Source organism: Oncorhynchus nerka, linkage group LG26 (genome assembly GCF_034236695.1).
Source record: "Oncorhynchus nerka isolate Pitt River linkage group LG26, Oner_Uvic_2.0, whole genome shotgun sequence".
NCBI lineage: Eukaryota > Metazoa > Chordata > Actinopteri > Salmoniformes > Salmonidae > Oncorhynchus > Oncorhynchus nerka.
In genome coordinates, this window is record NC_088421.1 from 22010375 (window position 1) to 22027760 (window position 17386).

At 43.6% G+C, this 17386-nt stretch overlaps 1 protein-coding gene across 1 annotated transcript; it reads right to left on the bottom strand.

The window, feature by feature from the left end:
• Window positions 1-762: 762 nt before the first annotated feature.
• LOC115110720 (serine/threonine-protein kinase SBK1-like) lies at window positions 763-15110 on the bottom strand. Its single transcript, XM_065010249.1, has 4 exons — window positions 14844-15110; window positions 9466-9704; window positions 4996-5198; window positions 763-4571 (listed from the first exon to the last, which is right to left on the bottom strand). The coding sequence occupies exons 2-4, from the start codon at window positions 9650-9652 to the stop codon at window positions 3789-3791; spliced, it is 1173 nt and encodes a 390-aa protein (XP_064866321.1). The 5' UTR covers window positions 9653-9704; window positions 14844-15110; the 3' UTR covers window positions 763-3788.
• Window positions 15111-17386: the final 2276 nt, after the last annotated feature.

Sequence of the window (17386 nt, forward strand, 5' to 3'; positions counted from 1 at the left end):
GGTTTGGCTGGGGGGGCTTTACTTGGCTCACCACGCTCTAGCGACTCCTTGTGGCGGGCTTGGCGCCTGCAGGCTGACCTCGGTTGTCAGGTGAACCGTGTTTCCTCAGGCACATTGGTGCAGCTGACTTCCGGGTTAAGTGGGCGGGTGTTAAGAAGCACAGTTTAGTGGGTCATGTTTCGGGGGACGCATGACTCGATCTTCGACCTCCCGAGCCCGTTGGGGAGTTGCAACAATGAGACAAGATAGAAATTGGGGAGAAAAAAATCTAATATATATATATTTTTCAAATGAGCTAGCAACATTTTGTGGCCAGTAGTCTCCGAACTACACTCTACATTATTAGACTACATAAGCCTTTTGCAAGTAGTTATTGGTTAGTAGTGAGGGTTTAATGTGGTTTAACTCGAAATCCTGGGTCACATTTGTCGAAAAACCCATCTGGGATTGTATAATACAGACCAGCCCTGTTTTGGATAGAATCACTTTACTGTACATCACAACTGAGCAGAAACAATGCATCAGTGGTTTCAGAATTGAGTGGGGCGTCATTGAGTGGGCTCTCTAAAATACCTTTTAAATAAACACCAGAACCATGATTCATCCAGATGAATTATACTTTCAACACAACACAGTGGTCATTTCCACCGCGATCTAGTCTAGTAGCACATCTCCTTTCTGTCGCCACCAGCCAGCCATGCTGCAGCCTCTCAGGCACCGCACACTTCAAAACCACACAACAGATTCAAGCTTCATTTCAGATTGCTTTATTTCATTTTGAATGAAAGGAGAGGAAAGTTTAGGGAAGACAGCATTCTATTGGATGGAGTGAATAAGAGATGAGTTCTAGCAGCGCATGTTCTACAGACAAACTCCACAACAAAATTACACGGCACAGAAAGACAAGGAAATCCCATAACGTTACTAATAACAAAACACATAAATAACAGATTTATGAAATATCTACTCATGGGAATATATCAGCAGCTGAGAGGCAACAGAACTGGACGGCTGCTTTCAAAATGCATTGATGTTTATTTAAAGACAAAAAAGTACTGAATGTATTTTTCTCCTGATCAGTCTAGTGTGTTTCTGAGGGGGTGGTGGGTGTGGCAGAGGGGGAAACAGGGCCCAGTGTGTTTGCCTCTGTTTACATACAATAAGTATTTTCTCCAGTGGCAGAAAAATAAATACTGCAACTTTTCACTCTAGAGATTTATTTCAACAGCGTTCCTCCAGAGCAATATTGATTCATGCAAACATTTCTGAAAAACACAACACGCAGAGAGAGTCGAGTCTATTCTAAAATGAACTGTTGTGCATTTCTCCCAAATGCCTCATGTATTTAAGATTTTCCAAGGTGGACATTATATCCAGTATCCCATCCTGTTTTCCACCTTTTATATTGTTTCCCTTTTAAAGGTAAGCCACACAAAATAAAACAAATAATTCAAGTCACATCCCAAACGTTCTTGAGGACATGTAGGTAGTATCCCCATAGTCCCACTTCATCGTCTGTGATCTTGTGATGGAAGCCTATACAAATACAGCACGTCAAATACAATGGAACAATTCTTTTTTGCTATTTCAGCCCTAGATTTTGTTTTGAGAACAATATCAAATTATGCAAATTTGTGCCACAGCAAAATTTCACTATACAACCATTTTTTTGCACATATTTTTCACTTGAACAATTACTGTACGAGCTGATTTCACACATGTTTTCTTTATAAACCATGCAATTAAGAAAATGCTCATCCATTCATCCTTTGATGCTTTCATCTGACATCTGCATGTACACATTTGCCAAACTAATGTGTAAAATAAGAGACCAGTCAAGGAAATTCATTTTTAGGATTCTGCCCTTTTTACCTACAGTTAAAAGCTAAAAAGATAAGAAATGAGTTATGGTACGACATGCCCACAGAACATTTAGGTTCAGCTGGAGGTTTTAAATCATCCCCAAAAGAGGATGTATATGGTGTGTATTGTAGTTTTTATTTTTACCCATATGGTATAATACATTATAAAGTGTATACCTGAGAAAACAAAATGAAACCACTTTATGCTTTACATAAAACATGAACATTTCGTCCTCATGTCACCATGACACAACAGTCAATAAACTAAAGTAAAACCATAGTAGCGTTAAGCTTCTAATGGTTATGTATACTGCAGGCTATCACGTAAAGTCAGCATCAGTGTTCTTATCCATTACTGCATTACTGTCATGGTGTACCAGGCCTAGCAGGCATAGCACGCAGACAAGAGGAGGTGAACTCAACACTCGGACTGACAGAATAATGCACTATAGCTACTGCTAAAGAGGTAATGGCCAACATCAACATAATCCATTCACATGAGATGAAAAGCAGTTCCATGGGATTATATGACATTGCTATGGGGGAAGGTCAAATGCAGTTTCCCTTTTCAAAATGGCTGCTTAAATGGCACTAGCAGTAAAACACTGGCAAACGTAAAGTATCAAAAAAAGTCAAATCTCTAATGCTACTTTATAAAATAAATAGAAACAATATATGTTCAGAAATCAAGGACTCAAATAAATAATATTAACAAAAACTACATTACATAAAGCTCTTATACCCACAGAACATAAGGGTATACAATACAAACACACCATAGTACCATTGTTTCACATTGCACTATGGTAAAAGTCATAATGACAGCCAACACTCTCTAATGATCTTTTACTGATGCAATTACATCAGATTCAAAATGGTTTAATTTCTTCCATTATTCCATGAGCAATTTATCAGAGAAGTCATTTTTGCAGAGAAATTGCTTGAACATATTGCTTTACGATCTGGTGAGCTCTAATACAACTTACTAGGACATTATGTTGCTATTCTGTAAAAGCTTGTTTTGTCCTTCACATGTTTGTTGTCTCTGTCCGATCTTGTTGTACATTTTAGTCTGAATATAGCTACAGTACAATACATCAATAAATGCCTGCAGACGCCCACACATCTGTTCAGTAATCAGTACTGGTTGTGATTGTCTTTTGTCATTCCCTCAGAGTTAATCGTCAATAGGAATGTCTGTCAGAATCTATAGTGAAACAACCACCTCCTTCAAGCACCAACCATCATTTTTCCTCATCTTCCTTTCTCCCCAACCTGGTCTCAGAGCATTTCGTATTACTCTGTACATAAATCCGTGACACTCCATTTAGCATGATCTGTTAAGTTTCGTTTCGTATGGTATGTATAATTTGTGGATGTCCATCACCCATTTCGTATGATATATAACGAATTACATTTCGTATTATATATTACAAATTTTCTAAACGTACATTAAGTTACACATTTGCAAAAGGTACTATATGTTACGAATTCTATCTAGGTGGCTAACGTTAGCTAGGCTGGGGGTTAGGGGTCAGGGTTAGGGATAGCTAAAAGGGTTAAGGTTAGGGGAAGGGTTAGCTAACATGGTAAGTAGCTAAAAAGTAGTAAGTAGTTCAAAAGTTGCTAGAGTTATCTGTGATGAGATTCATATTTGCTACCTTTGGGTTGCTAGACATTCGAGTCATACGCCTGACCAACCACCCAACTTTCGTTTTTGCCTTAAGTAACCACCTGTCTTATGTAACCTTACAAAAAGTAACATATCATAATAATTTCAGTGTCGAGGATTTACATTTACGATGTTACTTCTAGTCTATGAGACCAGGCTGTTCTCACACCTCTTCCTTTAACCAGGAAGATTGTTCTCTGTTATTTGACCTTCGTATGTTAGTGTGTGTGTATGTGTGTGCACATAGCCAATCTCTACACACAGATTTCAATGGGCGTGGCGACCAAGATGTGTCCGGCCCCTCCATTGTCACGGGAGACTCGTTCGTAGCTACTGGTGGAGGAGGGGGAGCCGGTGGAGGAGTAGTGTCCGCCCATGGGCTCTATCAGGCTCTGCTGCTTTAGCCTGTCCACCAGTACATCCTCTTCAGATGACGACGAGCTGAGCTCCACCTGGGGCCCACTGCCCACTGACCCTCCTCCCGCAACGCTGCTGCCCGGTTCATTGTCCAGCATCCAGTGGTGGTTGAAGTAGCTGAAAACCTCCTTAACGGAGCAGCGGCGCTCCTGCTCAATGGACAGGAGCCTGCGGAACATGCGCAGCCCCTCGTCTGTGAAGCGCCGCCACTGAGAGGGCACCGTGCCCGTCCGGCGCCGCTGCCAGCGCACAAACTCCTGGTAGAAGGCGTCCGACGGCAGGGCCTTCTCCCAGGGGAAGTTGCCGGTGAGCATGCAGAAGAGGAGGACACCGAAGGCCCACACGTCAGTGCTGTAGTCCACGCAGAAGCCCTCGTGCTGCGAGGCGTCGCACAACTCCGGTGCCGTGTATGGGATGGTTCCGCTGACACGCTTCACTGGGGAGCCGGCACGCCGCGTCATGCCGAAGTCTGACAGCTTGACCTTACGGCACTCTTTGTCAAAGATGAGGATGTTCTCAGGCTTGATGTCCCGGTGGACTAGCTTCTTACAGTGCAGGTAGTCCAGGGCGATGGCGACCTGGTGGACACAACGCTTAGCCACCGTCTCTGGAAGACCCACCTAAACAGAGACGAGTACACACTGAGGTCAAACAATCCACCAGCAAGTAAAACATTTCATCCGTCCATGAGAATGTGTGTTTGGCCATAGGCCAAGGATTTTATGTAACTCTCCACAGTACATGTTGACTAGGGGTTATCAAGTATTACATTAGTTATAGAAAATAACTTTCTATAAATAGTCTTCAATGGATGACGAGTGGTTAGATAATGACTTGGATTATGTTGCTATCTGAGCTTTTTCTAAAAATAGATATACAGCACTAATATCTCACATTAATTTTACACATGAACATTTATCATGTAAAATCTGTACATTATCCTTCAGCTGGAAATAAAATAGCTTTTATGTTATTCCTATTTCTGACATTATGTTGAGAACCTTCTATTGTAACAGCAGATGAACACACCTCTGTTCATCTCACCTGAGGGGGAATGATGTCGAAGAGGTCTCCTGCCAGGGCATACTCCTGAGCGAAGACGTAGTAGTCGTCTGTCTCAAAGGCAATGCCGAACATGTTGATGATAAAGGGGCAGGGAGACAGGTAGAGAGAGATGCTGTACTCCCTTAAGAAGCTCTTCAGTTTGGTTGTTTTCTTCCTCAAGAACTTCAGAGCCATCTTAGTGCCTAGAACATAATGTACAGTACTGGATGAGAAATGTTCTGTGAGTTCCATGAGACAGTTAGCGGCACCAAATTTAGGCTTGTAAATCAATTAAACTGATATTAATTACAAAACCTGTCTGGGAGTAATTCAATTTAGTGAGGTTACAGGATTTCATCCAAGACCACATTTTTTTCACTGAGGGGGGGATCTATAAATATATTTATAAATATTCCAAAGCCTCTGTCAGAATAGTTTAGTCATGACACCATCCTCTTTACCTACAGAGAGGAGGGGATGGGGCTGCATGGGCACTTCAGCTTTGATGCAGCGGATTTGGCAGTAAATTGAAAGTGATTACATACAAAAGTGTTGCAGTAAACACATACTGAAATAGAGCCAGTAAGTGCAACACTAATCAAATTAGAGCCAATGATTGGGAGGGGAGATGCTTTTCCTTTACCTGTCTGTAAATCCTTGTGATTCATATACACTCAGTATAAAAAACATTAAGAACACCTTTCCATGTCAGACTGACCAGGTGAATCCAAGTGAAAGATATGATCCCTTATTGATGTCACTTGTTAAATCCACTTCAATCAGTGTAGATGAAGGGGAGGAGACAGGTTAAAGAAGGATTTTTAAATCTTGAGACAATTGAAGATATGGATTGTGTATGTGTGCCATTCAGAGGGTGAATGGGCAAGAAAAAATATTTAAGTGCCTTTGAATGGGGTATGGTAGTAGGTACCAGGCGCACCGGTTTGTGTCAAGAACTGCAACGCTGCTGGGTTTTTCCACCCTCAACAGTTTCCCGGCTGTATCAAGAATGGTCCACCACCCAAAGGACATCCAGCCAACTTGACACAACTGTGGGAAGCATTGGAGTCACCATGGGCCAGCATCTCTGTGGAACACTTTCGACACCTTGAGAGTCCATGCCCCAATGAAATTAGGCTGTTCTGATGGTAAGGGGGGGGGGACTCAATATTAGGAAGGTGTTCCTAATGTTTGGTATATGCAGTGTATAATATAAAGGCACAGGAAGCATGACATGGATTCTGTCGTCTGGGAGGAATAGCGCAGAGCAATCTGGAAGGAAATGTCTCAGAACCTTCTACCGACCACAGCCTATTTCCCTGAATGACAGGAAAACAGAAATTAGCAGAGGAAATATGGGAATGGGACAAGGTCAAGACTAGGAGATGGAAATTTGCCAGATAGAAATGCCTCAATGTCTGTCTCTCCCTGGTGCCACAGTGGCTCTGTGAGCTCAGGGGAAAAGAGAAGCTTCTCCAATAGCACCACCTCAGCTCTGGTCAGAGCATAAAGTAGTGAGCATGCAGACCTGACGCTTGGGTTCAATCTTGGTTTCATCAGACAAGAGAATCTTGTTTCTCATGGTCTAAGAGTCCTTTAGGTGCCTTTTGGCAATCTCCAAGCTGGCTGACATGTGCCTTTTACTGAGAAGTGGCTTCCATCTAGTGGCTTCCATTGGTGGAGTGCTGCAGAAAATGGTTGTCCTTCTGGAATGTTCTCCCATCGCCACAGAGGAACTGGAGCTCTGTCAGAGTGACCATTGGGTTCTTGGTCACCTTCCTGACCAAGGCCCTTCTCTCCTGATTGCTCAGTTTGGCCGGGTGGCCAGCTATAGGAAGTGTCTTGGTCTTTCTAAACTTCTTCCATTTAAGAATGATGGAGGCCCCTGTGTTCTTGAGGACCTTCAATGATGCAGACATTTTTTGGTACCCTTCCTCAGATCTGTGCCTTGACACAATCCTGTCTCAGAACCCTACAGACAATTCCTTCAACCTCATGGCTTGGTTTTTGCTCTGACATGCACTATCAACTGTGAGACCTTACATAGACCGGCGTGCCTTTCCAAATAATTTTCAATCAATTTACTTTACTGTAGGTGGACTCCAATCAAGTTGTAGAAACATCTCAAGGATGATCAATAGTAACAGGATGCACCTGAGCTCAATTTCAGGTCTCATTGCAAAGAGTCTTGAATACTTATGGAAATAAGGTATTTCTGTTTAGATTTTTTATACATTTGCAAAAGAAAATGTAAAACTGTTTTCTCGTTGTCATTATGGGGTATTGTGTGTAGATTGATGAGGATTGTATTTATTGAATCCATTTTAGAATAAGGCTGTAACATAACAACATGTATACTTTCAGAATGCACTGTATATTTCTTCATAACAGTCCTCTTGGGTTTCTAACCTCCCCTGCACACATCTTTACTGTACCTTGTTTTGTTAATGTCACTGTTTGTCTTTCACTTGTCTTTTTGTGTGTGAATAAATGAAACTAAAACTACACCAAATGATATGATCGTTGATATGGTAAAAACGGAATGTTGGTAAAAACGGAATGTTGGTAAAAACGGAATGTTGAACTATTAAAATCAATAGAGAAAATTGTATCGGGAAAATATTTGCACTGCAAATAGAAGATAACTAATATTGTCTCTCTATAGTCGTATACAAAAGTGAACACTAAATATTAATTGAACATACTGTACATTTTGAAGAGATTTAGATGGATATTCACTCACAGAGAAATTGTGAATATTAATTCTAACTAAATCAGATTTGAAAGTGAAGAACTGTTTTGATAGCTTGCTTCAAAATGATTTGATTTCCTAATATACATTTCTGCTGAATTGTGGTAATCCCACATGATGACTGATATGCAATGAATTATTCCAGAACGACAGCTCTACATTCAAGCGAATATCCACCTGTGTGATGGATTGAGTGAGCATTATCAAAGCCATCATCAAACTATAAAATAAAGATTGGTCTCTCCTATGAATCATGCTAATCTGAGATTATACCCAAATTTACAGCCACCCTAATTACACAGCAGCATGATTTAGAAGTCATCATATAAATACTATTCAACACATCTCTGACGGCAAGAAGTCTTTTCATTATGTATGTCCTGAGCTGATAGTGTCAAATGTTTGAATTTGGGAATGTAATATGGTGGCAGCGTGGAATCCGAGAGCTGGGTAAATATGTTTTACCTTTATTTAACTAGACAAGTCAATTAAGAAAAAAATCTTATTTACAATGACGGCCTACACCGGCCACACCCAGACGACGCTGGACCAATTGTGCGCCGCCCTATGGGACTCCCAATCACGGCGGGTTTTTGTACATGATTTGGGTCTAATGACAACCCAGTGATAGTGGTTTTGGACATGATTTAGGTCTAATGACAACCCAGTGATAGTGGTTTTGGACATGATTTAGGTCTAATGACAACCCAGTGATAGTGGTTTTGGACATGATTTAGGTCTAATGACAACCCAGTGATAGTGGTTTTGTACATGATTTAGGTCTAATGACAACCCAGTGATAGTGGTTTTGGACATGATTTAGGTCTAATGACAACCCAGTGTTAGTGGTTTTGGACATGATTTAGGTCCAATGACAACCCAGTGATAGTGGTTTTGGACATGATTTAGGTTTTGGACATGATTTAGGTCTAATGTCAACCCAGTGATAGTGGTTTTGGACATGATTTAGGTCTAATGACAACCCAGTGATAGTGGTTTGGGACATGATTTAGGTCTAATGACAACCCAGTGATAGTGGTTTTGGACATGATTTAGGTCTAATGACAACCCAGTGATAGTGGTTTTGGACATGATTTAGGTCTAATGACAACCCAGTGATAGTGGTTTTGGATAGTTCCAGATGGTGTGTCCTTTTTGTTAAAAGAGCGGAGGACAAACTGTGCACTTTGGTGGCTTGTGTATGTCTTTATTCCGCTAGATGTAGGAGGGTCATTTGCCCCCCCCCACACTTTTGAGTTTTGAGCAGATGGTTGACATTGTGGCTTGCATTTTATGTCACAAAGATTGAAAAGATTTGCTAAAATGGGTCATTTTGTTGAGCAATCTGGATGGGGTTTGTGCTTCACTGCTATTCCGAAACTAGGGACGCCACATTCACTGTAATTATGGTCCACAAATGAATTCTTTAAAGAGTGGAGCGATCTAAATACTTCAAAGATGTGTAAGATTACTGTGACCGTGGAAAACATGTAAAAAACTAAAAACATTTTAGATGGAATCTGGAGTGAATCGAAATGTTCTGATTGTAAACACTGATATAAAACCCCAGAATTTTTCATTTCTTTTCACATCAGCAAGCAATGTTTCTGTTTTGTTGAGCTCTGTTGATGGTCTGTCTGGAATAGACCAACTAACATGAATATAACACATTGGTTATTCTCAACGGCGCAGGTAGCTTCCATCAGAGACAAACTCACCCCTGATTTTGTGGATGACCAGGTCCACCTTCCCATAGGTGCCCTTACCCAGCTCCCTGATGACCTCATAGTACTTGCTGATGTCTAGCTTCTCCAGGTTCTGGGCAGCAATGAGCTGCAGCTCCTCCAGGATGTCGTTGGAGACGCGGGACCCAGACCCGTGGGACCCATGGGGAGAGGAGCTCATTCTGCCTGGGAGAGATGCCTGGAGCACAGGGATCTGGTGACTGCTGTTGTTCCTAAAGAAGGTAACAGGATGAGCAGGAAGGAATGCCAGGTTAAAGAGAGATAGGCACGTAGCCTATACAGTGAAAATGGTGGATACACCAATGGCTTTTGTGTCTCACCTCTCTCTACACACAGAGAGACACACACCTCGCTTATCGACAACATCAAAGACAATGAGTGTTTTGTATCCGAGACAAATAAGCTCTTATGTAACCATTGCATTCTGCATTAAACACAGATCTACTTTCCGCTGTGTGAAGCCCCTTTCAAGTGACCGAGATCACAGGCCTCTGTTTCCACCCAGAGAACAGTGCTGGGAAACACACAACCACTGAAGAGGAAAGAACAGAGAACTAATTCCCTTTCCACTTCACTAATCAGTCACTCGCACTCTGGATTCAGATCATTTGGTTATGCTTCTTCTGTTACTCTTCTGTGCCCTCCAAAACTTTGGAGGGCACAGCTCCTGTTAGAGTTCTGTGAGATCCATAAAACCTTTAGTCTAGGTCTGAGCCTCAAATTATTCAGAGCATCAACTCAACATTCACTTGCATGGAAAAGGAGAGACACAGCGACAACAGTGGTTCATTCTTGACAGGCACTTTCATTATCTTGCCTGCCGGTGAAATTTTGTCAGCTCAGCTCATCGCAGATCTGTTTCAGTCGGCCGTCTGATCCAAGACCATGTAACGACAAGCCAAGAAACACTCATTTGCAATATCCTTTCTTTCATCGCCCAGGCAGACAAATCTCTGAATGACTGAATGAACTTCACGGCCCTGATGGTACAGCAGAATTGTGCCATCTCTCATTAATGAAGATAAGAATGTGTTGAATGAGACAGGATGCGAGAGACATCCTGTGGATAGTCCATCTGTGTATGCCTCAGGGACGGTTCCACAGTGTGTGTGTGTGTGTGTGTGTGTGTGTGTGTGTGTGTGTGTGTGTGTGTGTGTGTGTGTGTGTGTGTGTACTTGTTTTTCTGTGAGTTTGTGCATTGTACATGTGTGACAATTCACTGAGGGGGCTGTTTCAACAGGGGAGCCAGCTGGCTGTCCATCAGAGCAGTACTATGACTACTAGCAGCAGTCCAGTCAGCATCCCACTGACGAGGTTATTAAAACACACAACAGCCCAGCCCATTTCTCTTCTACATATGAAGATGAACCAGCGCCTCAAACACACAGACACACACACACACACACACACACACACTTTGCATGGTTTGTGGCATATCAAAGAGTCTGGAGATGAAAGGAGAGTCAAACAGTGGTAATTAAGCTCTGCTCCTCTGCTGCAGCCCTGACTCAACCCCACAGCAGCCACCAGGCCCGCTCCCTCGCTGCTCCCCGTCCCCGCTTCCTGCCCCCAGTCCCCGTCCCCAGATTATTCATGCCCCCAGTCCCCGTCCCCGCTTCCTGCCCCCAGTCCCCGTCCCCAGATTATTCATGCGCCCAGTCCCCGTCCCCAGATTATTCATGCCCCCAGTCCCGTCCCCGCTTCCTGCCCCCAGTCCCCGTACCCAGATTATTCATGCCCCCAGTCCCGTCCCCGCTTCCTGCCCCCAGTCCCCGTCCCCAGATTATTCATGCCCCCAGTCCCCGTGCCCCCCAGTCCCCGTCCCCAGATTATTCATGCCTGCCCAGTCCCCGTCCCCAGATTATTCATGCCCCCAGTCCCCGTCCCCGCTTCCTGCCCCCAGTCCCCGTCCCAGATTATTCATGCCCCCAGTCCCCGTCCCCGCTTCCTGCCCCCAGTCCCCGTCCCCAGATTATTCATGCCCCCAGTCCCCGTCCCCGCTTCCTGCCCCCAGTCCCCGTCCCCAGATTATTCATGCCCCCAGTCCTCGTCCCAGGAATATTCATGCCACCGCTATTGCCAGGAGGACCTCTGGGAGCACCAAGCTCTGTTTGTCACACAGATAGAGCACTGTGACCACCGTGCCATGTCTTCTCTCAATGGGATTCAGCTCATCTGTATTCAAAGCACAGACGGAGCACAGTTTGACTGGTGTACCTTGAGTCACAGCCCTCATCCCCACCCCTCCTCCTTCTGTATCCCCATGTGACGCTGGTCTTTGCATAACACACTGGAGAAAAGGTGGTCGATGAGGATTGGTGACTGGAGGGCCCAAGGGGCAGTACTGCACGTGGGGGAGGGGCTGGGTAGTACTGCATATGGGGGAGGGGCTGGGTAGTACTGCAGATGGGGGAGGGGCTGAGCAGTGCAGTGAGAGGCCTGGACACTGAGGACATTTTTGTCGCCTTTCTGCATGCAGCTCACAGCTCATAGAGGGCAGACAGGCAGGCAGACAGGCTGTAGTTAATTGCTGGTGATGCCAGGGATATTGACTTACAGTCTGGGTGCTATGTGACTATAGGTAGGATACGTGACAACCCGTATAAAGTGCTGAGCAATGGTCAGTGCTGAGCAATCTGCCTCCTGCTCTCCACACTCACACACGTGCACGCAGACACATTTACACTAGCACAAACACACCCCGCACACAACAGAAAGAGCAGCACAGCAAGAGCTGCCTTGGCCAGTTGATCAATGCTGCCTGCCAAGGTCCATTCTTGAGTATTTACACCTAATAATAATGTCTAATGTCTAATCAATAGATTTGGGAGTAAAGAGGTAATCCACCTACAAAATGTTACCATCACTGTGCCGGAGTGATTCATTTGTAGATATGCAGTGTAAATTGTGAATCTCAAGCTTTGTTAGTAAGATTTGATGTGATTAAGTATGATTTTCTAGAGGGGAAACAACAATGTAAATGACTGATGACTGATTAACATGTCAAAATCTACACAAATCAAGAGACTGGCTGTGAAATGGGATCACAGTTTTGTGATTTATTCTTCATGGCACTGCCTGTCTCCCACAGTTATGATGTGGATGATTGCCGCCCAGTCCCTGATTAAATGAGGAGTCTGGCACTCTTATAAACGTGTCCCATGTCCTCTGTAACACACGTTCACTGCCTTGTCTTGCTTAGCCATTTAGATTCGAATGGAAACTGTGACATGGTCTTTGATGTTGTAAAATGTATTCATCCATGGATGCAACACAGCATCCATCTACAGTGGATTGTGTGTGCATAGCATGTTCTCTGTGTTGTTGTTCAGTGCAGTAGGTATTCCAACAAAGGTATCACAGTTACTTAGAGAAGTCCTACTACAGCTTTACTGGACGGAAGGCCGTTGATGCAGTGAGATTGCAATTTGAGTTCTGCTGGTCTGGTAGATAGTTCAATTACCTGGGCCATTGACCATGTTGGCAGGCTGTTGGAGTTTGTCCTAAACCCAAACAGAACATCCAGCCAATGTACTGTTTTCTTTGTTTAACTACGGAGTGGGGGCCATTCGCCTGTATTTGCTGTAAATGTTTGAACGAATCTAACACAGCCCATTTTACCATCCTCAAAAAAGTACATTGTCCTACATTTCCAAACAGCTAGGGGATGTGAATATAGTTTTGTGTGTTTGTATAGTACCAGAACTAATGTGCAGAATAGGTTAGCCTGTGTGGAGGGTGCTTTAGTTGTCATGACTCATAACACCTATGAATAATAAGGGTCAACATGGTTTATTTGGTGTTGTAACAGTGAGCAATTTAGACCAAAAGATAGAACAGTGCAGAAGTCCTTCTCCTGGGGTCTGTCCACTGGTCAAATTGGCTTTATCCCAAGGACTAGGTGAACTGGGTGCCACTGTTGTTCCCTCTCACAGTCAAGGAGAAATGCCAGACAGACTGGCACCTTGATGCCCTTAGTGTATTATTGTCCAATACAAAACAGGTGAGTGCCAGTAAGAAAACACCCACAATGCCCCCAAACCAGCAGCTCTCAAATCACAAAGCTCACAATTTGAACGATATAACGGTACATCTAGAATTAAGTTTGCGTCGTAAGAGAGGGATGGGTTTCTGTTGTCTCTCACAAACCATTCAAAATCACCAGAGGGGTTTATCCAACCTCCACCAACGGCAAAGTCAACTGTTTTCACTCACATTGCTTACATAACACTGTCACTGTCTGTCTGAGAGGAAAGTCATCCAACCTGCTGCTCTGGGTAATGCTGAGTATCTGAATATGATCCCCATTACATCTACAGTATGGTCAGTGAGGGACACTTCACAGAGAATATAGTTTGCATATGCTCTGAATGCTACAGCTGTTTCTCCATCTCACACTGCTGTATGGCCAGTGTGAGATGAAGCTGACAAAGGCAAAGGTTAGAATAGATATCCTCTGAACGCTCTGGCTAAGTGACCACAGAACACACAAGTCTTTGGATCACCTGTCCCAGCACAGACAAAGCATAGACACTATTATCGTCAGACACTATTATCTACAGCGTCCGACGAGAACAATGACATTTTGTGTCTACAAGCAGCATGGAGGATTCATATGGAACTTTACTGTAGGTGTTAAAAGAATAGAAAAATAATTTGTGTAAAAGGTAAATGTGTGTGTGTGTGTGTGTGTGTGTGTGTGTGTGTGTGTGTGTGTGTGTGTGTGTGTGTGTGTGTGTGTGTGTGTGTGTGTGTGTGTGTGTGAACAGACAAACAGATAAGGCACTGAGGAGAGGAGTATAGGAACATCCACACCAACACACAACAGTTTACAATGACATATGTAGCACTTGAGCGCATCATATCCATTTCAAATGGCCTTCTGCACAGGTATGTATTAATATACACAAATATCACTGCAATTCATTGGAAGGCTATTTCACTATGATGCTGTCAAGCCAAATGGCTTCAGCCATAGGCTATCATACCCATTGTCCTTCTCCTACAGTTGACTATACATACAGGTCTCAGGCTACATGTTACGATGCCCTAGAGGTATTAAATAATAGGTTACTGTAAGACAATAATGCACAACAAATAACCATTTGAGAGATGTAAGCACACAATTTAAACCACCAAGCTAATTCTAAACCATATGTTAAAGCACATCGACTTGCTTGTAAACATGCCATTAAGGGATGAAAACAGACCAGCAGGAATAATGAATGTGTGAAACATTATGCAAAATCAACAAGCAGGTCTATAAAATCAAAATAAAAGCACTGATAAATTGATTGAAATTGTTATGATCCAACCAACAATGATGATTCCTTGTTATCAATGTCTCTTACCTCTCAGATTGCGCTGCATGCAATAGCTGGTGCTGTCATTCCGTTCAGCAGAAACTTTAATTGTATAGCAGGATAAACCGTTACAGGACTGGTCTGATTTTCTGTGCAAAATCGTGTCTCTGAATAGTGCAGATTCAACGCTTTGTTGCCGATATGCACAGCGGCGCACAATAATATCACCTTGCTGGTGCTTCTGTCTGCTTCGTCAGTACCTCTGTCAGACTGTATTGCCCTATTGTTTCTGTCGGCCTACGGCTGCTAGATGCAACTACCGCCAGGCAGCGAGACTGCATTAACGCCAGCCCTCCGCAGCGGCGGTCCAATCGGAGAGCAGAGCGAAGCAGCAGCGGCGCGGCATAAGGGAGGGAGGGGGTCTTGTGTCTCCATACAGATACCCAACATTCTCTCTCTTTGCGCAATGGGAATAAACAACAAGTAAAAAACGAGTGGAGCAGATATAATGTAATGTATTTGAGTAATATTTGACCCAGGACGTTTAAATAGTATACAAATGTGTGTGGAACAGGTGTTGGTATTTTATTTTATTTTTATTTTACCTTTATTTAACTAGGCAAGTCAGTTAAGAACAAATTCTTATTTTCAATGACGGCCTAGGAACAGTATCAGCAGGTGTCAAAATCAAATCAAATTGTATTTGTCACATGCGCTGAATACAACTGGTGCAGACTTTACCATGAATTTCTTGCTTATGATCCCTTCCCAACAATGCAGAGTTAAAACATAATATAGAAAATAGAAACACAAGAGGAATCAACTAAAATACATGAGAATGGAACTACATACAGGGAGTACCAGTACCAGGTCAATGTGCAGAGAGTGGGTGCATATGTACATGAAGGCAGGGTAAAAGTGACTGCATCAGGATATGGACAGGTGGACAAGTGATTGACAGGTCAGGAGTTTGGACATAGGCTTTTGAAATGATGCCAATTATGGATGCTTTAGTGCAGCAGTCAAAATGGTACTGAAAGCAGGCCTATTACATTCTAGACCACCATGTCCCATGGGACAAAGAGTAGCCAAAGCATGGCGTTTGAATTGTCATTGTCAACTTCTGAATCAGAACAAGGCATGCATTTAGATTGTCAAACATACTCAAGGGAATGAATAAGTGAGTCAAGGATATTATTTACATAATAAATGTAATTGAAATTCACAGACAGGCAGGTCAAGCAAGGTTGACCCATAGCAGGTCCATGTCAGAGGCAATCGTGCAAGACAAGTGATCATGAGTGTGGAGTGGGAGGAGCCTTTAGTGGTGGTCTCAGAGAAGATGATCATGAGTGTGGAGTGGGAGGCGGCTTTAGTGGTGGTCTCAGAGAAGATGATCATGAGTGTGGAGTGGGAGGAGCCTTTAGTGGTGGTCTCAGAGAAGATGATCATGAGTGTGGAGTGGGAGGAGCCTTTAGTGGTGGTCTCAGAGAAGATGATCATGAGTGTGGTGAGTCTGGGAGGGAGCCTTTAGTGGTGGTCTCAGAGAAGATGATCATGAGTGTGGAGTGGGAGGAGCCTTTAGTGGTGGTCTCAGAGAAGATGATCATGAGTGTGGAGTGGGAGGAGCCTTTAGTGGTGGTCTCAGAGAAGATGATCATGAGTGTGGAGTGGGAGGAGCCTTTAGTGGTGGTCTCAGAGAAGATGATCATGAGTGTGGAGTGAGTGTGGGAGGAGGAGCCTTTAGTGGTGGTCTCAGAGAAGATGATCATGAGTGTGGAGTGGGAGTAGCCTTTAGTGGTGGTCTCAGAGAAGATGATCATGAGTGTGGAGTGGGAGGAGCCTTTAGTGGTGGTCTCAGAGAAGATGATCATGAGTGTGGAGTGGGAGGAGCCTTTAGTGGTGGTCTCAGAGAAGATGATCATGAGTGTGGAGTGGGAGGAGCCTTTAGTGGTGGTCTCAGAGAAGATGATCATGAGTGTGGAGTGGGAGTAGCCTTTAGTGGTGGTCTCAGAGAAGATGTCTCAGAGAGTTTGATTCATGGTCACAGCAGAATTCTACCATGGCAAGGCAGTAAAGTATTCCCACATAAAGATTACAGTGTACTGCTGACCGTGATCTGCCCTGGCAGCTCTTTCCATCCTCAGTGTGCCTTCGTGACATTGAACCAGTATAAAGCTGTGACTATGTGGAGTGAGCCAGAGACTAGAGTCTGAGAGTAGGCCACTTCATTGCTGAATAGGCTAGTTCAGAATTTCCGTTTTTGCATTGAATCACGTTCTCACAATCAGCATTTACCGTTATTAGTCAATTGCAAATTGCTGGCATGTGAGGGTGGAGAATTGGTGTGCTGTTCATTTGTAGATAGCAATGCACGCATATTTCAAACTATTGTGACGGGTAGGCAATTGCATCCACTCACATTTTTTCCCCCGAATGCACTAAATCAGGCGGTGAATGTGACCAGAGTACTGGAGAGCATGTGCCCGAGGCAACGGCGTTCATTTGTTATATTTCTATGAGTATCCATTTCTAAACGGACACAGAGGACAGGCTTCCCACTACGTTAGGATCCCTCTCCGCTGCACTTC

Coding starts and splice junctions, on each gene's coding strand:
- LOC115110720 (XM_065010249.1), bottom strand. CDS start 9,652: ATGAGCTCCTCTCCCCATGGGTCCCACGGGTCTGGGTCCCGCGTCTCC. Junction 5,199..9,465: donor GGTCATCCACAAAATCAGGG/GTGAGTTTGTCT, acceptor ATTATGTTCTAG/GCACTAAGATGGCTCTGAAG. Junction 4,572..4,995: donor TCGACATCATTCCCCCTCAG/GTGAGATGAACA, acceptor GTCTCTGTTTAG/GTGGGTCTTCCAGAGACGGT.